Source organism: Pseudoliparis swirei, chromosome 17 (genome assembly GCF_029220125.1).
Source record: "Pseudoliparis swirei isolate HS2019 ecotype Mariana Trench chromosome 17, NWPU_hadal_v1, whole genome shotgun sequence".
NCBI lineage: Eukaryota > Metazoa > Chordata > Actinopteri > Perciformes > Liparidae > Pseudoliparis > Pseudoliparis swirei.
In genome coordinates this window covers 11,088,433-11,111,634 of record NC_079404.1, presented here as the reverse complement: position 1 = coordinate 11,111,634, position 23,202 = coordinate 11,088,433, and the positions used below count along the sequence as shown (strand labels likewise).

Below are 23,202 nucleotides of genomic sequence, written 5' to 3'. Positions count from 1 at the left end.
TCTTATATGTTTGACACAGTGATAAACAGCCTCGGGTCAAATTGACCCCAAGGAACACCGACATTAAACATTGAATGGGGTCAAATTGACCCTAAAGGTAACAGGAGGGTTAAAACGGGCTCTGCACCAACCAAAGAGCCGACATGCACTCCGTACACCAAGCAATATGCAAATCACATTCTTTGTAATTTTTCCAGGCTAATTACACGGCAGCAGGGCCGTCATGAAAAGGTTTTGAATGTAGCTTCAAATGTCCGCCGCATTCCATGATGCGATTGTAGTTACATAGATGTAATTTATGGCGCAGTTACATTGCTGCTCAACAACCCCGGTAAGTGCCTCCTTTTGTCTGCGGCAAGCGGGACAGCAATCTGAAGCTTTTGAAATCCTAAAACATCAACAAATATGGATTGGAGCAGACATTTCTTTAGATTAAAACGTGTTGCGAGTGTCACAAACTGGATCAGGGAGCATGCAAGCTTCAAGTTTGACCGGGACAGCCTCCAACAGACGGAGCGGTATCAGAATGTTGTGAATTTTGGAAATGATTACATCCATCTTTTGTTCCACTAGAGTTCGAATTTCTTGACGTTACAACGTTCTGAAGTTGTCGAAAATGTTTGGCCCATTGAGTCGGAAGCAATCCTACCACCACTGGAATCTAATTATACAAAAAGTATTATCTGCAACCGTGCATAAATACAGGGTTTAAACATTTTTCACAGAAAGAGGGTTCAGACGGAAAATAAAAGCTTTATGAATTTCTTTGACAGTCCACTTGCCCACCAATGGGGCGACCCACTGGGATTTGTCCCGGTGTGCCAGAAGGCCAGCGCACCACTGACTACGTGGAGCAGAGCCTCGGGCAATTGTGTCAATGTAACTGAAAAAGACGACCGGTCCTCTGAAAAAAGTAGTCGTGTCGCTGTCAATGTGAATATGACTTAACCAGCTGATGAAACTGGAATGAGGTAACATTTAACGGAGCCTTGCATCATGTATATCCTGTCTTACACATTGAAAAAGCAAGTGGTAAGAGCTTGACGCGCGAAAAGACCCCGACAAATGTTGAAGACAGTAAAGCGTGGGTTTATGGGTTATGCATGTAACCCCAATTCTCTGATTAAGTAGTCAAGTGCAATTTTCAAATGATTTATAAATGAAATTCATGACATCCAAAGTACTTGCTGTACTGTCGAACACTCGATGAGATCTAAAACATACTAACTTCAAAATGTGGAGCTCTCTCATTATTACCGCAGAATTAGTAGCAATGGTTATGTTCTGGTTGAGCAAAATATATGAAAAGCTTTCCCTGAGAGATCATTTATCAAGCAGCAACTTATTGAGCTTATGAACTGTTCATACACTGTCATATTCATTGAATGTATTTTAACTCTAAATCTGTCCTTCTGTACACATTACATCTATTGCATCTGTCCATCCTGGAGAGGGATCCTCCTCTGTTGCTCTCCTCAAGGTTTCTTCCCTTTTTTCCCCCTGAAGGGTTATTTGGGAGTTTTTCCTGGTCCGATGTGAGGTTTTGGGGCAGGGATGTCTATGTGTACAGATTGTAAAGCACTCCGAGACAAATTTGTAATTTGTGAAATTGGGCTATACAAATAAACTGAATTGAATTGACTCATGTACTGCACCACAACAAAAAAACTGAAGTGAAAGGAGTACACATTTAAATGTTATCCAGCCGTCACCCATTTAATGAACATAGTTGAACTTGACACTGCTTTCTTAACCTTTCAAACTTGCCTTGGTAGAGACTACTCTGCAGTGTGTTGTGACCAAGAACCGCTCAATAACTCTGCTCTGTGGTCTCGAATGTAAACACGTCAAACCAACAAAACGTTGTTTATTGCTTATAAAATCCAACAGCTCTCTTAGTCTGTGGAGCAGCTCCGTGCTTTTTGCCGGTGACGCCTTTGAGTGTTGGCTTTTAACAGAACTTGATGCTGCTATTGATCTGTCTGGGATAGACGGCAGGAATAATGGAAGGATTCTTCAGCTGAGTCATTCCCCTTCATGCGCATGAACAGGTATTGGCAGGAATGGGGAAAGCTGGCGACGTCAAATGCGGAAAGTACTAATAATATGCGTGCAGTGTCTGGGTCTCTCTTCAGTGCTCAAATTATGTGTGTGAAAACACAGGAAGAAAGGAAAGGAAAAAAGAAACAGGGCTTGCATATATAAACTAGCTTAGCCACGAGCAATAAAATAATACATATATCACCAGACTGATAACAGAAAATCCACAAAGCCAAAGTGAAGACGAAACGCACTGTCTGGCTATGTGAGAGAGCCATCTGGAGCATCAGCGTTCGCCCTGCTGAGCTGCTCCAATCACACTGTTTCTTACACTGCTCTTCACACCGACTTGAACCCCATGAACAGCACTATCAGACACGTATACCAGGCTGCATGACATTCAAGGTCTACGGCAATACCTCCGTGTGGCTTACAATTTATTCATTAAAGTGAACTTTTTCAAAAAGCTTCCCCCTTCGCAGTGTTTTAAAACAACGGTTTCATCTAAATGAAAGATTAATTAGAGAGGAGCCACGGCAGCTCTGACGGTGTACCAACAATCTGCTTGTACTTCACCAGGATCAACAGATAATAAAAGAAGCAAGTCCATCGTCACCCCCATGACCCTTCTCTTTCCCTCCAGTGCCTCAGCCATCTGTAGCTCTTCAGCTGCTCACGTAAATGGCGGGGCTCCAGGTGGGACCTACAGATGGTTCACAACAGTGGGCTGCCGAAATGTATTATCATGTACACCACTGACCCACTTCACCTTGAAATCATTACCGTTCTCCGATAAGAGCACTGGGCAGTGTGTGCAGGTAATTTCACCTTCACTCACCATAGTGAGTGCTGCCCTGTGTAGCATGATGCATAATGTATAACTTTTATCCCAGAATTCAAACACATGCATACACACACACACACACACACACACACACACACACACACACACACACACACACACACACACACACACACACACACACACACACACACACACACACACACACACACACACACACACACACACACACACACACACACACACACACACACTTGTGAAAGCCTATCTATAAGCAAGCACTCATGTTCTTATACCATATGCTTTCTCTTTCTCTGCATCAACAGAGCGCTTTCATTCCAATGTCTTTTACCATCCTTTTTTATATTGTGTGAGATCTTATTTTTCTCCTTTATTATCATTGAATTACTTTCCTCACTCAGGTCATTTCTTACATGCTACATCTGTAACGGTCATGCCTGCAAACTCATGAGGGGTGGAAAAGGTGACAACGGGGGGGGGGGGGGGGTGCAGGTGACTTTTTTCTTTTTGTCTCCACACCACATCCACGTTGTTTGATGACACCTCAAAGCTTTTATAACTATGGTCTTTTGATTGTTCTGAGCGCAAATCTAAATAATAATAACAAACATTTGAAGAAAAAAGGTCCTCTGAATAATTCAGTGATCGGGCCCTAATAATAGTAATAACAACTTTACATTATCATTATATATAATATGGTTAAAGTCATTCATGAATCAACTTCCTTTTTTTTAACTTGTGTGCTCTGCTGAGCTTTGAGCCTGTTCCATGATTCTGTTCCATGATTCTGTTCCATAATTCTGTTCCATGAACTTGTTTATGAGTTTGTTCCCGTTCCATGACTCTGTTCCAGGAGCCTGTTCCTTCGACGCGTCCCATCAAAGATGTTTTATTGCGAAGATCACCACATCGCATATTCTCCGTGTCTCACTCCAATCTCATAAACGCCGGCCGTCCAATTCCCCCCCCACCCCTACCCAAAACAAAAACTCTTCGGATCTACACTATTCACGTGGATGACCTATTTTGATTTCAAAACGGCGAATTTCGCCAAAAGGTGACAAGTTTGCAGGTATGAACGGTCCAGTAGAAGTTGTACCACAAGACATCAGACAATCACACAACTCGTCAACAACCCGCCCATTATTTGGAGTCGGGTTTCGAGTGTCCTGATGGATATTCATGTTATATTCACTCTCCTTTTATCCATATTTTTAGTCTCCACCAGCTCCTGAGGGAAATATCTGTCTCTTTATCTCCGGAATGCACCCCGATGTTTACCAGCCAGTCGCTATGTTTGTCTGCTCTTCAGTGACGGTCAGAACGTGTACGGGGCTTTGTATCAGAGCTTTTCTATGGAAGAAAAAGTAAGAGGGTAAGATTATCAATTTACTTAGACTTCTTGAAAACCCAATCTGGAAACTTGGGTAGTCTTATTTATTTTCTCAGTGAAAGTTTGTTGGCATAATGCCAGGCAAACGTATATTCTTCGAAACAATATGTTCCTTCTTTTAAAAGGTAAGAGGTGTCTGTGGATTACAAGATGGACATTTTTCTTTTAAGAGAATAACTTTTGATCGACATATTCCATTGTAATGCAAATTGATGATGATCCCCTTGATACAAAGAAAATTACTATTAATTTGTGTTGGGATTGAGGGAGTCTCCTGTTGAATATTGCTTGGGCATATGACATCTCAGAGGCAACACATACAATTACGACCATCTTTCCCCTGAAGCGCTTTAAAACAATGCTGTAGAAACCGGCAAGTTGCTAGGAAACAGACAGTGCTCCATAGTGTGAAAACACTTCTCTGTATGAGAAGTTTCATCACTGGGATTCAGAGTAGAAATATTGTGATACGTCTTATAAGGCAAACACTGGACTGTAGCTCATGTTTAAAATTCAGCTGCATGATATTTGCACATGGGCTTGAGTGGTCTTACACCTGAATATTTGATAATGTTATCTCCAAAAGTGTCGACCTTAACGGTGAGAAATAACAAGAAACGGTGGGCATAGAGAGGGCATATATTGGTAAATTGAGGTACTGAGTTGGATTTATTGATATTAAATGTGGGATAAACTTTCCTCGCCGCAATACTGTTTAAGCTGCCATGCCAAAAGAAATAAGGTTGTTGACAAAATTCCTATTCGAAATATGCATTTACTGTAGACATGATGCAAAGGATTTATTAGAGAATCTGACTCAAGAGAATCTTTTGATTTTGGGAAGAAATTGAGTCAGGAGTGCTGTGCACAGAATGTCATGAAGATCATTGGGCCGACGGTCCGGGAAACTAATGCAACCAATAATGGGAGTTGCAAATGTGATGATGGAAGCTTTAACACAGTGGCGATAAACAACAGACACATAATCTTTCTGGTGAGGGAGTGATCATTAGAAATGGACAAGACGACAGATAAATCTATTGTCATGGTGAAAACAGTCAAAAGCATTAATGAGTGAGATGAAGGCCTATTGAAGTGGACCTAATGGATCATTAGCATTTGAGATCCTTAACTATTAGACAATTGTCAGCCACAAAGAAAAAGAACAAAAACATAAAATGTGGCTCATCATATCCAAGAAGGTGGTACGTAGAACATATAAAAGGATATTTTCCGACGAGGGCAGATGGTAGCTGTAAAGTAGATGCAAGTCAGAGTTGATCATCAAAGCAACTCGCCCACCACGAGGAGCAGCGTGAGCTTCATGGTGGTAAGAATAAATTGAAAAAGCAGCCTCGTCTAATGTTGAGAATTCATTAAAAAAATTACTCATTAAAATAAATGTATAATAAAGTGACTGCATAGACTAAGCCCATGCTTGGATTTTGTATGGTATGGGTTCAAGTTTGTGTCAATGAGTATAGACATAAAATTAAAAGAAAAATGTTTTCTCAGGCAAAAGTAAATGGCTTTAAAATACTCAGGAAATCAGCATGACCACTGTGCGGAGGTCCAGAAAATAGAATTTCCATCAACGCTTCAGCAGAGGTGATACTCAGATTATTCTTTATTTTTTATAAATACCCTGCATGTGTTAAATCACATACCAAAGACGACTTCTAGGCGCAGGGTTCCTGGGGCCATAGCAACTTATTCCTGAGGATTCATTTCCCTTTGAGGACATACTCCACATGAGTAATGAACGGCATGGTAATGACCTTCGAGTAGATAATGGAGAGCTTGGCACCAAGCACCTGCTTCTCAAGATGTTAGTGTCATTACAATCCAGTGACCAACCGGCCAAACAGTCACCAGTTTGACTTGCACCCTCTTTTGCCTGGAGCGGTCGTTGGACCCAGGGTCACTCGAAGGGTTCCCGTTCTTAATTTTCACATCCACAGCAATAATTGAGAGGATATGTTAACATCAATTGTTATCCATGTTTTTAAATCTTTTGCTCATACCACAGTAAAAGAAATAGTAAATCCTGTGGAAGACGTGGCAGGCAGAACCCTATGTCTATGTTTACAGAGCATACAGGCCGGATTTAATCCTGTGTCTCTGGATTATATATTTTGGGAAAATGTCAAAAACAGAATACTTAAATACCCAAATATATATGATGTAACAGATGTCTCCATAATAACGTCATGGTTGGAGATGGTAAACATAGGTATAATAGAGTACAGTATGTGTACGTACAGTTCACATTCTAATATATGGAATTGTACTGTATCCATTAATAATACAATGTACCAAATACACTTACTGGACAATGGAAATGCCATGACAACAAATATGTTTCCTTTACCGTCAGCAGATCATCTATAGATTTTGTCCTACATTTTGGGTTTGGCTATTCATCAAGACCTTTCAGTTTAAGTTGTTCGTACTGACACGAGAAAACATCGGAGCAGAAACGATCAAACATTATAGATTAGTGAGATAGATGTAGGTGAGGTGGTTGGCGGACCAACAACTAGCGTGAGTAAAAAAACTAAGGGTCGATGATGTCATCTGTTCTTTGGGGAACAGCTGCTTTCTGTCAGACAGTTGCACTCTGACCACCCAAATTAAATTGATCACACATTACTTTCTCCAGCATATCAACTGATAAGCTTCTGATTGTAATCCCCGAGTCACACGTGTTGTCCCCGCTTGACACTTCCTCCTCCTCATGGGTGGTACAACGGCTGTTATGAAAGCCGGAGCCATTTCCAAGAAGGCCAAAATAGAGCGAACAGAAATATTACTGGTCATTTTCCCAGTGACTCTGGCACCACGACTCCTTTAGTATAACAGTGTGAACTGAACAGATCACACCGTCCTTTGACATGTGCCCTCAGCAATTAACACAGATTAGGAAAAAGATGACTTCTGGTTCTACACATTAAGGTAGAACTGGAGTGTCAGCGAAAACATTTGAATTTATTTCACTCTATTAAATTCCAGCTCAACCTTTACAGCGATCCTGAACTTCTCGTCAGATACAATGCAGCTTCCAGGCAGCAACAACCCACAGGACCAACAAAAGACAATTCATTTCCACAATTCTGTCTGAATAATCATGTAAACAGGAGCATTATGGGGGATTGTCGATTAATGTAATTACTTTAAGTTGGCATAATTGTCACAAGTAAAACATTGCTGGATTAATTGAATGAAACCTACATAACTTAAGTAAATGTAATTTAAAGGCAGCCAAAATAATGTTTTACTCTAATTTGATCTAAAGCAAGGTCTCATTCAGGTCTCCATATCTATCAACCATGACAAGATACATAATTAATTTCTTTCTTTCAACAGAGAATCCTACATGTATTTCTGTAGTTTTTTATCAGTGTATATATACAGTATAACTCAGTAGAGTGAAGATCTTTGCCAAGTGTGTCTGCAACGACCACTGCTGCAATGTTTGACTGAATTAATTAAAACCACAATCACCCCATCTATATTACAAGGGTATCATGTTTCATGTTTTTAACTTACACGTCTCACACAACACATTTTAATATTTGTAGTCGGCTCCACTGGCTACATGCAGCAATACTGCATATCACTGGTTTAGTCCCGTTTGCTGTCTAAAGACAATTGGTCAACAACATATGTCGGCAATAATATACTTTTTAAAAAAAACAGGAATCACTGCAACCATGAGAAGTTCTTGAGCATATAGTCATAAATAAGCACAAAAAAATATGATGTTGATGGATCTAGTAATATGAGAGATTAGATTTAGACAGAGATGCACACACATACGGCCAAATACATAATCTCCTTTCAACGATAATAATAATAATCAGTATACAATCAGTCGGTCTCATTTCTGTGTGATTGAGTTACAGCATTTTTATTATGACTAAACACAAGATAATTTGGTGATGTAATGGAGAAACTGACTGAAATAAACTGTAAACACATTACAACCTCCTTCTGTGTACTGTAGGAGGTACGTTTTACTTTAATGAAATAGTAACATATTATAATTACCTTCTCGAGAGCTTTTTATTACCCTGAGCACATCATTTTAGCTCCAACATCACTGCCTTCGATCTTGATATACTACTTCTGGATATTCATTTCAATCTACTTTCATGTATTGTAAATGCCTGATTTTTACATAGCAGTCCTGAAATGCTTTTTTCTGTTGAGTTTTCTTATTTTAACCATGTAAAGCACTTTGTAACTTTGTTTTGAAAGGTGCTATCCAAGTAAAGTTCACGATCATATTAAAGGACCACATTTTCAAAGGGAAAAACCCCAATAAAAAATAGTGTATCATAATATGGCATTGACTATGCATTGCAGTGCTCGGAATCGAGGCATAAAGTAGAATCTGCAATCTATTCAATATCAATAATATTTCAACCTTGAAGACTTGGTGAACAAATGTAGCAATATCGTGCAGATAGTTACCACCATGTCACTTATGTCAACAGAGCCAAAGACCCCATACATAATATCATTGACTATATTGCTACAAACATACATATGAGTAAGTAAACAATGATGCAATGACTTCTGACTGGCAAAGTCAAATGATTTATAATGGTAAATGGACCTGTACTTGTAGAGCGCTTTTCTAGTCTTCCGACCACTCAAAGCACTTCAACACTACATGAGTCATGACATCATTCACACTCATTCATACAATGATGGGAGGAGCCACCTGCCCATCAGGACAACGGGCGTTTATCAATCAGCGTTCTTCTCTGTACTTGTGTTCTCGTGGACTCGTGAAACGTCATCAGTCGCAGCCCGAGTACATGTTCCAATTCAAAGTTCGCTTCTCGCAAAGCACGGTCAAAACACCCGGATGTGACTTGATCCTCCCACTTTCCGGAGGATGCATCAGAGGAGACTTGTGCGTACTCTGGCTAGCCAATATCCCAGAATGCATTTCGCACCAGCAACAGGAAACAATAGCGGAGGAGAAAATAAACAACTGACAGTTGACTTCTTCTAAATACTACTGTTGTTGAGTCACGCAAGGTCATTTTAGGATGTTTAAGGCAAGAAGTTAGTAGTTCAAGAATCAAATCTGAGGTCAGTTTGTCGAGATTCAGCCTAATAAAGATATGTGCTGTAGATTTGAGGTTCTGCTCGCTCAGTGAGCCCCGCAGCGCCGGGCGGTCAGCGCGCTGTGTGGCCGCGGACAGCAGCCTGATCTCGGCAGGACTTTTTAAAATGCTCCACTGGCTCCGTAGCGTTTAAACATGACACACACAATTCAAAATAAAATAATAATAATTAAAGGATAATGAAGAAGCAGGGTTGTCGTATTTAGTTTGACTGTAGAAATTATTTACAGTGAATAGTTGGAGTAATCTCATAAGCAAGAACAGCTGATGTGGTGACGTCATCAAGTCAGCTGCTGTTCCAGTCGCAGAAAGACCGTCCTCCCGTCCTTCGGAGTCTGGACTCCCAAGACCAAACTCCAAAAGTCTGTACTCGGCGTATTTGGAATTGATAAACGGCCTAACTAACCTTCACACACGTTCACACACTAATCATTAGTGTATGAAGGTGAGTTAGTCCTGATGGGCAGGTGGCTCCCCCGACTAATGGGAGGAGCCACCTGCCCATCAGGAAAAAAATAACCTTCGCACACATTTATACCCCATAGGCACAGCTACGGGTTAAGCGCCTTACTCAAGGACACACCGACATGGGCTAGCGGAGCCGGGGATCAAACCGCCGATCCTCTGATTGAAGGACGACCCTGCTCACCACTGAGAACGTACTATATAATATTTAAGAAATGTCAAACAAGCCTAATATTTAATGTACCACTGCCATTTTAAATCCCATTCATGTGAACTTTATTCTCTTTGTAAATAACATATTCGACTTTAAAACCCACTTTAGAAACAACACTTATTGCCTACTAATTGTGACGCAATTCTGCAGCTTCTAGGGGAGCACTTATGGCCCCACTCCTGGATTCATTTGATTTCACAAATATTTATTTCTATTAACAAAAAAAAACATGTAAAAGAGTCCAAACACTCCTACAGGTTAAAGATAGATGGGTGAAAGTATTTGTCCAAATGTATAAATGGTTAAACTGGGGGAAAATAGATGAGTCATTTTATCCTTTATATTTAAATGATATTCCATAAATGTTATGCCCACTTTGACTAATGGAAGGATAAATACATAAGACTTAAAACAAATTCTGGCTTTATAACCAAATATGACAATTCAAACACATCCGCTCCACCAACAAGAGTCGTACTAGAGAGTCTGGCACATGAGTAAATGACTGTGATAATGCTCACTGGTATGATATATACAGTGCATCTGGAAAGTATTCACAGCGCTTCACTTTTTCCACATTTTGTTATGTTACAGCCTTATTCCAAAATGGATTAAATTCATTATTTTCCTCAACATTCTACACAAAACAACCCATAATGACAAAGTGAAAACTGTTTTTTGCAAATGTTTGCAAATCTGTTAAAAATAAAGAACGAAAACATAACATGTACATAAGTATTCACAGCCTTTGCCATGACACTCAAAATTTAGCTCGGGTGCATCCTGTTTCCACTGATCATCCTTGAGATGTTTGATTGGAGTCCACCTGTGCTAAATTCAGTTGATTGGACATGATTGAGAAAGGCACACACCTGTCTATATAAGGTATCACAGTTGACAGTGCATATCAGAGCATAAACCAAGCCATGAAGTTCAAGGAATTATCTATAGACCTCCGAGACAGAATTGTATCGAGGCACAGATCTGGCGAAGGGTACAGAAAGATTTCTGCAGCATTGAAAGTCCCAATGAGCACAGTGGCCTCCATCATCCGGAAATGGAAGAAGTTTGTAACCACCAGGACTTCCTAGAGTTGGCTGCCCAGCCAGACTGAGCGATCGGGGGAGAAGGGCCTTAGTCAGGGAGGTGACCAGGAACCCGATGGTCACTCTGACAGAGCTCCAGCGTTGTTCTATGAAGAGAGGAGAACCTTCCAGAAGGACAACCATCTCTGCAGCACTCCACAAATCAGGCCTGTTTGGTAGAGTGGCCAGACGGAAGCCACTCCTCAGTAAAAACACATGACAGCCCGCCTAGAGTTTGCAAAAAAGCACCTGAAGGACTCTCAGACCATGAGAAACCAAATTCTCTGGTCTGATGAAACAAAGATTGAACTCTTTGGCCTGAATGCCAACCGTCATGTCTGGAGGAAACCAGGCACTGCTCATCACCAGGCTAATACCATCCCTACAGTGAAGCATGGTGGTGGCAGCATCATGCTGTGGGGATGTTTTTCAGCGGGAGGAACTGGGAGACTAGTCAGGATTGAGGGAAAGATGAATGCAGCAATGTACAGAGACATCCTCGATGAAAACATGCTCCAAAGCGCTCTGGACCTCAGACTGGGGCGACGGTTCATCTTCCAACAGGACAACGACCCGAAGCACACAGCCGAGATAACAAAGGAGTGGCTTCGGGACAACTCTGTGAATGTCCTTGAGTGGCCCAGCCAGAGCCCTGACTTGAACCCGATTGAACATCTCTGGAGAGATCTGAAAATGGCTGTGCACCGACGCTCCCCATCCAACCTGATGGAACTTGAGAGGTTCTGCAAAGAAGAATGGGAGAAACTGCCCAGAAATAGGTGTGCCACGCTTGTGGAATCAGACCCAAGAAGACTTGAGGCTGTAATTGCTGCCAAAGGTGCTTCAACAAAGTATTGAGCAAAGGCTGTGAATACTTATGTACATGTTATGTTTTCGTTCTTTATTTTTAATAAATGTGCAAACATTTGCAAAAAACAGTTTTCACTTTGTCATTATGGGTTTTTGTGTGTAGAATGTTGAGGAAAATAATGAATTTAATCCATTTTGGAATAAGGCTGTAACATAACAAAATGTGGAAAAAATGAAGCACTGTGAATACTTTCCGGATGCACCGTATGCACACTTTTGTGTTTTCATGGCTGATTTACTGTAATAAGTGGTGGCATGGAGACAGCAAGAGACCACATATACTGCATTAGTAAATGTGTGTCATTGATATTAATCTCTGATTAATAATGCATTGTGATAAAAAATTACCGAACAGTGTTAGACACGAAATGGCTGGGTTGTACACGGCCCTTCCTTTCTTCTAGTATAGACTTGACTTTTGAGGAATAAATATTTGACGACGTGCTGTAAGTTCTTCCAGCATCTCACTGTTGGACCAGTGTTACCTTACTGTACCAGCAGAGATGACAGACTTACCCTCAGGCGCATCAGCATCACAGGTCCTTGTGGTGGCAAAAGTAGCATTCCCAGATGTAGAACCAGCTGAGGGCATCTGACTCTGATCCAAAAACACAAGAGGCATGTATCAGTTTAGTAGAAAAACACTACAAACTACTTCATGCAGTACAAACAAAGTATGGCTTGACAATAAGGACCATTAAATCACCATATATGGACATCCATAACCCTAGTATTGCACCCCACAGCAGAAGGCTTTAAGGAAAAAATATAAAATGACAAAATAACGACAATAATTTAAATCCTAAGAGGCAATTCCAAAGGTTTATTAGATTGTTATTGACATCTGTTTAAGGATATGATCTGTACAAGCTACATGTGTATATATTAGGGCTGTCAATCGATTAAAAAAAAGTAACTAATTAATCGCACATTTTGAAATTCATTAATCGCGATTAAAAGTTTATTTTTCTTCTAAAGACTAAATCTTCTAAATGAACGACTAATCCCTTCAGACAGCGTATATTTTAGACACTTGTTTAATTGTATTCTTTTTTAAAGACCAAACTTCACACAGAGCTGTGTTTTCAAAGAGGCTCCTACATATAAAGTGCCAGCGAGGTATTTAATATCGTGGATGATAAATTGTTTCTTCAGTGAAACATCCAGATTAGTAAACAAAGGTGTATTTGAGACCCCATTGGTCCTGTCATCTTTAACATTGAACAGCAGAACCAGTGGCCTTGGTAAACTGACAAATATGTCACGTTAACCCTCTGGAGTCTGGGCTCATTTTCTCGATTTTACAAATCAATGTAAATTCACCTTTTAAAGGCTTTTGCATGTGACACATCCCAGTGTTTCCCCCACCATTCTATCAGGGTGAGGCCCCGCCCCCCTGTCATGTTCTCTATAGCGCCAGATTACAGCAGAAGTAATGTAAGGTTATTTTCTTAAAGACGCCTTTGTTCTTTTATTAAACTAAACGTCTGTTGTTGATCGTCTCCACAGCAGCATGTCATTCTGTCTCCACGTGTCGGTCACTCTTCTCCGCTCTCCGTCTCGCGCGCCGCAGAGCTCCATGCCGGCGTGTCTGCGCGCGCATCGGCCGGAGCAAAAAATAAATAAATCACCTGCACCTTCCGCCCCGCGTCACCGACACGTCGCCCTCTGCTCCTCTGTGAATATCGAGGAGCAGACGGGAGGAAGGAGGCGGACTGCCGCGGCTTGACACTCAGAGGAGTGCAACAACTTCAACGACACCGGAAGTAAACAAAGTTGTGTTAATTGCGTTAAAATATTTTAGTGCGTTAATCGCGGCCAAATTAATCGCATAGATTAACGCGTTAACGCTGACAGCCCTAGTATATATATATATATATATAGTTATGTTCGACTGGTATATATTACACTGAATACATGTAAATCATGTAAGTGAACAGACAGCAGCAGAGAGGAATAAGCCATGTTTAGCCCATGAGTCATATAGAGCAGACTAGAAAATAGAAATATACATTGTTCCCTCACCTGTACAAGATATTTCTGGCTGCCGTACATAACATATTGTGGGGCGAGGCTGTAGATCATGTAGCTGGTGTGCAGGACAATCAAGAGAAGAATCATACAGAGGAAGAGAAGAGCCTGGGGGCGAGTTTTCTTAGGTCTGATTTTGTACAGCTGAAATACAAGAACATGTTGATAAGGTTAGTATCAAGGTAACTATTGTGATATTTGCAACGTGTTGTAGGTAACATAGAAGAAGTGTCTTTGTTTACCCTCATCCAGAAGAACCAGATGCCCATGTTGCGAATGCCAGCCATGGAAGTGACTACAAAGTACATGGTGATGACTGTGATGAGGATGTAGTCCAATGGAAAGACCTGTGATGTCATGGGCAGAGGTCAGCGACATCCCTCACATACACATATCCAGCAAAGGACAAGCATTTAGGCTGGTTTTCTCTCAAGGTTGCTTCAAGCTGTTAATGAGCAACTATCATCAATACTACTAAGTCTAGGCCAATTTATCTAAAGCAGATCTGGCCGTTCATATAAATATATATTTATATTATTAATTATGTTTTTGCAAAATGTAATATTTTGATGTATTCCTTAAATATCAAGGTCATACATCCAAACACTGGCCATAGATAATTAATCAATGCCACTATCTATGAAGCAATTATTCAACGTTCTGAGCTGTCAGACATTTTTTTCTCTCTAAATTCTGATGTTGAATACAAAGTTTAAAAAAAAATGTAAACAAAAAAATTAAATAAATAATATATTCAATGGCATACAAAGATTTACATTGTCGTTATATTTTGAGATTCTGAATTTCAAGATTGAAAAATACTTTCAGACCCTTTAAGCGCCAAGTACACCATCAAACTCAAACTAACACTGACTTCTAGACTTTTCTGACAGGATTTCCTTATTTATAAATGGCACAAACACGGAACAATAGGCAAGAAAAACTAAGAAATACATATTGATTAATTAACCAGCCGTTGGCAACTTTCATCTATGTTTTCCAAAGGTCATGCTTTCGATTGCAAAATGTTATGGCTGTTCTCCGTAGCAAAACATGAACTTAATCATGTAATTAGAATTAAATAAGTGACATTTTATTATCTGCAAACAGCAATGTGTTTTGTGAATAATCCATATAGTGTAAACAATGTACTCATCATTAATTTTTTATACACTGCACTTTAATTTTACATTTTATATTTCCTGTATTTCTACATGTGGTTTCCAGAGAAAGTATACAACGGATCCTGATTGGATGCACAATGTGAGCTCCTCCTAAGGAGATCTGTTCAAAACTTTTACAAATCACTACTATTTAGTTGAAAAAAAACCACCATTTGATTTAGAGTTCAGCTGATGCCGATCATTATCATTGACAAAGGAAGGTAGGCAGGGCTGTTTTATTAGACTGCATTGTACTGCAGGGTTTCCTGATTTTAACCATCTTTTGGTAACCAGTTATTTTACAATTTACTCAATCAGTGTGCCTTAAAAATAAGGTTTCAGAATGAGATCAACAGCTGGTTCATAAATAACCCAGTAGTGCCAGCTATGTAATACATATTTTTGCAATAGTGTCACAAACGTATTGAGTAATGTCTGTGTGAATTTAAACATTGTGCAAAAAGCATTTTTTTTGTATGATTGATGTGGGAATAATTTCCCCATTTGTAAATAAATTAACTATCTTGTGTTCTTTGGTAAAGTAGAAGTGGTGCCTATCGGAACACCTTTAAAAGAACAAACTGCTAATTGACATTTAAAGCAATAGGGATCATGAAGTAAACAAAGGTGCTTTTGTAAATCGTATAATTTCAAAAGACCTCCTGCAGTTTTGCAGTATACTGCAGCATATAGATTGAAGCACATACATTTCAAGGTTTAAACAGTTTACATTATGCTTAATTTAGGGTAACGATGAAGGTAATTGGGGGTAATCGTCTTTTCGTCATGAGAGAGGAAAAGAGACTCACGGGTTGTAAGGCTAAAAGAAGTTCATTCAGAGGATTAGTTAGGTTGGTGCCAAAGATTATGAACCCAGAGCTGATGCCCGCAGAGTGGAGAGCTTTATCCAAACTGAAACACATAGACACACACACTTGTTTATATATATCCAGCATTACACAGAAAAATATCCATACAAATATCACATTGTCCACCGTAAGAATTATGGTGCCACAGCACATATTATGACTTACTTTGAAATGAACAAGGCAACCGTGAACAGCAGTGCAATGAGGATAAAGAAAATGCCCAGCAATATCTGAAAAACAAAATACAAAAGCCCATCAGATCACATTACCAAACAGTGACATGTACCCACAACCAAAGGCGGGATCTACACCCACAGTGCACCCCATGACGAAACCCCACGAAAGAAAAGGTACGTTTACAAAGGCATCTCCAGGGTCAGCAAATATAACCATTCTGTCACGTCTCTTGTAAAGGAGAGACCATATGGCTTGGCCAGCCCCAGTTTGGCACTGGTGCCTGGGGTGACATGGGGAAGCAACAGCACAGCCCAGACAGAGGAGGGAGGTTGCAACCAGGGAGGCACGAGGTGGATGGCTGCCAGAAAGCCAATATACCCTCTAAAGTGCTCGCCTTCAACTGGGCCTTCAGAGCTAGAATATATAATACAATATCTTTTACCAGCCGTAGTGATAAAAGGGCAGGCGCACACATAAGGTATGACTATATCGTGCTATTAAAATATATTATGTTGCAGTGATTTATTATGAGCGCAATCATTCAACCAAATTAGCTGTGACCCAAAAAAACAACAATAAGATTTCTCAAATTTTTTAAAAAGCATCTATGACAATCAGGAAGCTAATAATCAACACACGTTTCTCTTTATTGTTGATGTTGGCTTGATATAAACAACAACTTATCTTCTAATCCAACCAAACAAAAGCAACAAGAAGAGGTTGTACAACCTAGTTATGGGAACACCATTTGGCGATCAAAGAGTAAAATAAAAAGCAGAGAAGAAATAAAATAATAATTCAAGATTTATTTTCAGATTTTAAATGAAAAGGTGACAAAGTATATTTGAATAAAAAGAATGGCATTATATATTACTTGTATAAACTATTTTTTTGTTACCAGTTTTAGGATCCATCAAAACACAATCTTTAACTGTAAATATCCACATAGTCTTTAAGTCATTTTTGCCACCACCAGAGTTGATATAAAAAGGACAGCAGGTGTTTGAGAGACGGGGGTGCAACTGTTCTGGAGAAATCCCAATCATTTGGCTTATCACTCTACAGCAGGCCTTAGCATACAGTAAATAAATCTCCCAATTCAATACAGTTTAAATTTGAGTCTGGGGACCGTCATTAGCAGCAACCACCTTGGTTAAAGACAAACTGCTACAGACACTGGTTCAAAATGTGTGTGCATACCTGGAAAATACTGGGGAAAAAATAGCAGTGGGAAAGTACAATCTGAATGCGGAGAAAGATGTTTGATCTCATCCTGTCCTTGACACAGAAAATGTGATTAAATAGTTTGACTGTGTATTGCCATGCCACGGAAGAGCGGAAAAAGGCGATGACAAGCACACTTGCGATCATATAAATGCACTGCACATGCATGAGCACTATGCGCCTCGTTGTGCATGTGAGGTCTGAATAAAATAAAACATGAATATAAGAGTGTGGAGAGTATGGCAGTGGACCATTACAGTCTCATTTTTGCCAGTCCCATTAATCCACCGGGTGTTTTGTGATGAGGGTTAAATCTCTATTACAAATTACAATACAATCAGTAATAATGTTTGATTGTCCAAGGTTTGAGAGACTACATATTTTGTTCATGACTCACCCCCTAACACATTTAAACCATACTGGTATGTATTTTTTTATTTTATTTTTCTAATGAAAAATGTTGTTATTTTTGTCAGACTAACTACAACGATGCTAATAATCACAGCTGTTGCGCTCTAGTAACGAAGTGGTTTGAGAGAAGGATGCAGGCGGTTGATTGCTGGGAATAAGCAGCTTTGTGGGATTTTTTATTTTTTTAAAATATTTCCATGGAACTGTGTGAGATGGTCGTGTTCAATGAGTGTCTTGGATGCATCTTTTCAAATATGTTAATGGTTTAGGCTGTGCGAACTACGGTAGGGAACCGAGTAAAATGTCAGTTCATAACTGATCAACGTGATGTGTGCGGAGGATTTCAATTGTGTATGGTTATTTTGGGCTGCTGCTGGCTATGTATGATGTAGTATAGAGATCAGGTGTACAGAATCTGTGCTTCATGTCTCCATGTCATAAGATAGTACTGCTATTTATCTTACACAAGAGATGTCTCCTTTTTCAACCCCCTTTTGCCAATTTGAATACCGGAACAATCATATTGAAATAGCATAATGAGGTCCAATAATTGGTTGCCCAACCCCCACAAATTTAAATCCAACAGAAGTTTGTGGTTGTTGTAGTTTATCCCAGGGGGAGGCATCCTGCCTGAGAAATGTGAGACTCCCTGAGAGTCTTCAGAGTAACTTAGGTGAAGAGACAACCCATGGGAATCATGCAAATATGCGGATGTGTAAAGTAGAACTAAAAGTAAATCTAGAGCAGTCCAGATTAGATGTTGAAGCTGGCAAATGTTTTAAATTTGGAAGATTACTTGCATATACGGACATTGAAAGGATTTGCCTTGGCATATAATATGGGTCCTTTCGGACATAAATTGACTTTTGTTAAGCCAATTACATAAAGCAGACTCACCTTGAACGGTCGGAGCGCACTGCCCACTTTAGTGCAGCAGTTCCTCTCGGCAATTTCCAGGTGTCTCCCCTTGCGCTGGAGGACCTGCAGTTTGCCCTCAAGCTCATGCAAGTTGTTTCTGTCCCTGGAGGAGAGGGGACGTCCATCTATACACTGACGAGAAAAACAACGAAATAAGTCAAGAAATATATAACTTTTTATGATATAGTCAATATGCCAATGTGTATTTAAGGATTGTAGTCTAAATAAAGATTCAGGTACAACTAACCTACCAGTAAATAATGATCACTATTACATACTATGCAATATTTGTCTACCCTCTATCTGTGAAAATAAAATCTTTCATGTCTACTTCTGAATATATACAGGAAAAGAGGAAAACAAAGGAGACATAAAGCTTAGGGACACGGGACTGATTATTATTATTTATTTATTTTTTTCTTCTTTATTTTATATTTTATATTAATTATTTTGATTTCATTTTAGGATAGGAATTTATAAGCATTTTTTTGCTTCTACCTATACCTTTTCAGTCTTTCTCTTTTGTATATTATATTGAATAATATTGTATTGTATTTGATTTGATTGAATGAATAAAATACACAAACAAACAATTATAAAGCTATCGCGACCACTAAACCAGCACAAGTAAAATGTTCTCAAAGCACCAAAAAAGGTCAAAATGTACGTTTCTGACAAGAAAAGAGCATCTCGGTGTTCCTATGCCGTGTAAACATATTTAAATGATTTAGATTGTTAATATTTTATATTAATCAACGCAAATGAACGTCATTGCAAAAACAGTCGAATTCAATATCAGCTTTAATAGAAGCATGTAATTTCAGTGAAATTAGTGGCGTCTTCATAAAGTTGCTGGTAGCTTAATTGCATTTATAAGTGGTGCATGTAAATCACGTTTATTTTGTTACAGCCTAAAGGTGTCCATTTTTCAAACAGCACTGACAGACTGAGGTATTAGATCGCAAATTAGTCTGAAATTGTCATCTCATTTTTTCTCTCTACAAATGTTCTTTTCCGACTGTGTTCTTGGTGCAAAGGCAACATTTACACGTTGTCACATAGATGATTGCAATCAGACTCTTAAAAAGGGGATATTGCCCTTAGCTTCAACACTTTATGCTCATGTGTGCACTTTACTATCATTCGCGCAATATCTTTAATGAATTGGTCCTCGAGACAAGGCGAACGGTTGCTGATGATGGCAATTCATAATGCTATCAGTCGCCGCGAACCATTCTTTGGGAATTTGCCCGACATTGTAAAAAAGAAACAGCAAGCATTCTAATAATTTTTTTAATTAAATATAATTGTTGTTAATTAATCTGTAGATAATCAATTTTTTCCCCAACTTCTGCGTTTCGTTCAATTAAGTTAGAACATGACGTGTAGATAATCTGCACTTTGTAGTACTGTCACATTTTGCAGGAAGCACAGTGCCAGTGCTTTGTGTAATTTGGTGGGACCAACCTTGGACTTCAGCTTCTCTATCTGCTGCTCAACATCATCAATGTCCTCTGTGTTCTCCAGGCGTTCATACTTCACGCTCCGTGTGCCTTTTATCAGATTCAAAGGCAGCACAGACATACCGTATGCCTGGAAGACAAGTGCAAAAACTTCCATTATAGTCACACATTATTGTCAGAGGGAAATGGCATACATGGCATGTGTAACCACCCTCACATGCGCACGCCTGCCTGATGACAAACAGTCAAATATATGACAAAACAGCACCCAACACCCAGCGTATCATATGGGTTCTGGCCTCTTGGGCTATGTCATTTTTGGTGGATTAAAATGGTGGAATCTATAATTGTGCTGAGGCTTATTGTGAATTTGCTGAAACCATTTTGTGTGGATATCACTGCCTCATATCACGGTGAAGCAATTTGCAGCTTAACAGTGCCCCCATGTGATAGCATAGTCTTCTATCCCGGATTTAATACACTTTTTACAAGGAGAATTTTAGAGCGAAATATCTGGGTTAGAAGAGGGCTTCAAGGTGTCATCAATATTGAATGACATGAACTTCACTGAAATAAACACAAATTAACTATTAGAAGTATATACATTGTATACATCATAAAGAATGATAGCAATACACACACACATACAGTGTCAGCAAAGACAGAGTGATTATGTGCACAAAAACTCAAAAGACATGTTCATGTATCAGAGGACTTCAATCTCCATTTGCACTTTCATTAAAAAGAAGGGACGTCTCAGATACCAGGAAACAGTCCAATCAATAGTAGTGAAAATAACAGCAACAGGCCGATGCGTTCTTGCTCTCCCTGCTGTATCACTTTACCCAACTTGGAGAAGTGCCATTATATGGATTCATAATAAAACAAAGGGCCCGTCAGCGCAAAGAAATTTTGAGCCCTGTCAGAGTCTATATTTTTCTAAAATAACTTTTACTAGTTTCCAAGTGATAGGTAGCATTAAGAGAGTCGCATAGGATACTAACTCAGTCTACACGATTGTTAGTCGCTGCTGTGGATTTCTGCTACGGCTGAATGTCTCCTCCTGCAATGAATCATGGTGCTCTTAAGGCCAGAGCATGTCCTGAATATCAAACACACTCATAAAAGGAAAACCTGTACTAGATCCCAGGAGAAACATCTCCCCTCAAATGCAAGTACATGGGGGAGATATAAAAGAAGAAACACAGGTGTTCCTCTGCTGCAATGTACATTTTGTACACATAATCATGCATGATCATTGAAGTTATTTTAAAACCCTCTGTGGTCAATAACTACCAGAAATAGCTTGAAGCAGGGTGGATGGGAATATGTGTTACTCAATGTGTGTGTTGACTGAGGCGGAGTTACTCGCTGGAATCATTCAGAGAGTCACGTGAGGGTGAGAAGAGGGATAGCTAGGTGGACATGGGTCTCCTACAAGACTCCTCTTTGTTGCTCTTTCTACGTGTGATAGTGGAGCCAAAAGGAAGGCGGGAGGAAGAAGAAGAGGAGGAGGAGGAGGAAGGGGAGGAGGAGGGGAAGAGCCCCCCCACACACACACATTCTCGAGTGTACAAGTTGGCTTTTAGATAGTTCAACAAATTTGAAATAACCAGGCTCATCTGCATTTAAATAGATACAATTTAACACATTCCCATAAATTTCACTAATCCCATTTGATGAATTGGACATTTGGCAAACAAGAGAAGCTCCAAGAACCTGAAAAGAGGGGTGATTAGGAGTCATAAAATCACACTTACTCCTCTCAGAAATTCTGGTCACGGCTATGATTTTATTTTTGTAAATTTGTTTTCGTTGTGTGCTTCCCATATTTTCCTTTAATTCAGATTAAAAATCTGTAAACAAAAGTATACAAAGTGTGTAGGTTGTGCAGACTGACAATCGACTTGCACATTGAGGAAATAGCTATGGCCCAGTTGTTGCCTCTGCCAAGTTTAACGTGTTAATAGTTTATATATATATATAATATATATATATATTAGTGCTGTGAAAAATAACGCGTTAACTCAGTTAATTAAATTACAGGTTTAACTAGTTTTTTTTATTTTACGCATTTAACGCATGCGCAGAATGAGCTTCCAATCCGTCTGTTGTTGGTCGTCTCTCCAGCAGCGTGTCATTCTGTCTCTAGCGTCGCGTTAACACGACTCCGATCTCCGTCTCGCGCGCCGCAGAGCTCGGATGCCGGCGTGTGCGCACATCGGGACGGAAAAAAGTCACTTACACCCCAACCCCCCTCCCCCCCCCCCCGTCAATAACTCTTCTCTCGGCTCGCGCAGCAGAGCTCCGATGCTGGCGCGCGCACTGGTGAGCAATACAGGGCTCTCAAGTGTCACGCATTGAGCGTGAGACTCACGCATTTCGGTCTTAACTCACGCACTCCCGCCACACATCGTATTTCTCACGCTGAAAAAAACTCTCGGCTCTTTAATGTTTTAATGCAGGGGTGCTCAATATGTCGATCGCGGTCGCCACAGAGCTTCGATGCCGGCGCGCGCATCGCTCTGTCGCGCGAGCCGAGTATTGTTGACGGGGGGGGGTAGACGAAAATTACAGGGTGACGGGTGGAGATTTCCCCTGTTATAATAGGAGGGGAAACACTGGAGTTGATAAGCGTGTCTTCTTGTCTGATCAATACGCAACTCTGAGGTGCGCGAATGGACCGAGCGGCCAGCTGCTGATCACTCACTCAACGAACAGACGGTGCGCGCGCCAAAAAAATTTTTTGGGAGCACCGAAGACCCATTTTGACCCAGGAAAAACCCTGAATGTATATATGGGATTAATCATGATTAATCCACAGAAACCTGTGATTAACCTGATTAAATTTTTTTCTCGTTTCACAGCCCTAATATATATTATATATATAGTATACTAATAGAGTCAAACTAAAT

At 39.9% G+C, this 23,202-nt stretch overlaps 1 protein-coding gene across 1 annotated transcript in view; it reads right to left on the bottom strand.

Moving 5' to 3' along the window:
• lmbrd1 (LMBR1 domain containing 1) overlaps nt 1-23,202 on the bottom strand; it is a 53,658-nt gene that overhangs the window by 3,974 nt on the left and 26,482 nt on the right. Inside the window, exons 8-14 of the mRNA XM_056435542.1 lie at nt 20,292-20,417; nt 18,804-18,956; nt 16,260-16,324; nt 16,035-16,137; nt 14,305-14,409; nt 14,057-14,206; nt 12,548-12,629 (exon numbers count right to left, since the gene is read on the bottom strand). Coding sequence (XP_056291517.1) covers nt 12,548-12,629; nt 14,057-14,206; nt 14,305-14,409; nt 16,035-16,137; nt 16,260-16,324; nt 18,804-18,956; nt 20,292-20,417 — 784 coding nt within the window. The remainder of the gene's footprint in view (nt 1-12,547; nt 12,630-14,056; nt 14,207-14,304; nt 14,410-16,034; nt 16,138-16,259; nt 16,325-18,803; nt 18,957-20,291; nt 20,418-23,202) is intronic.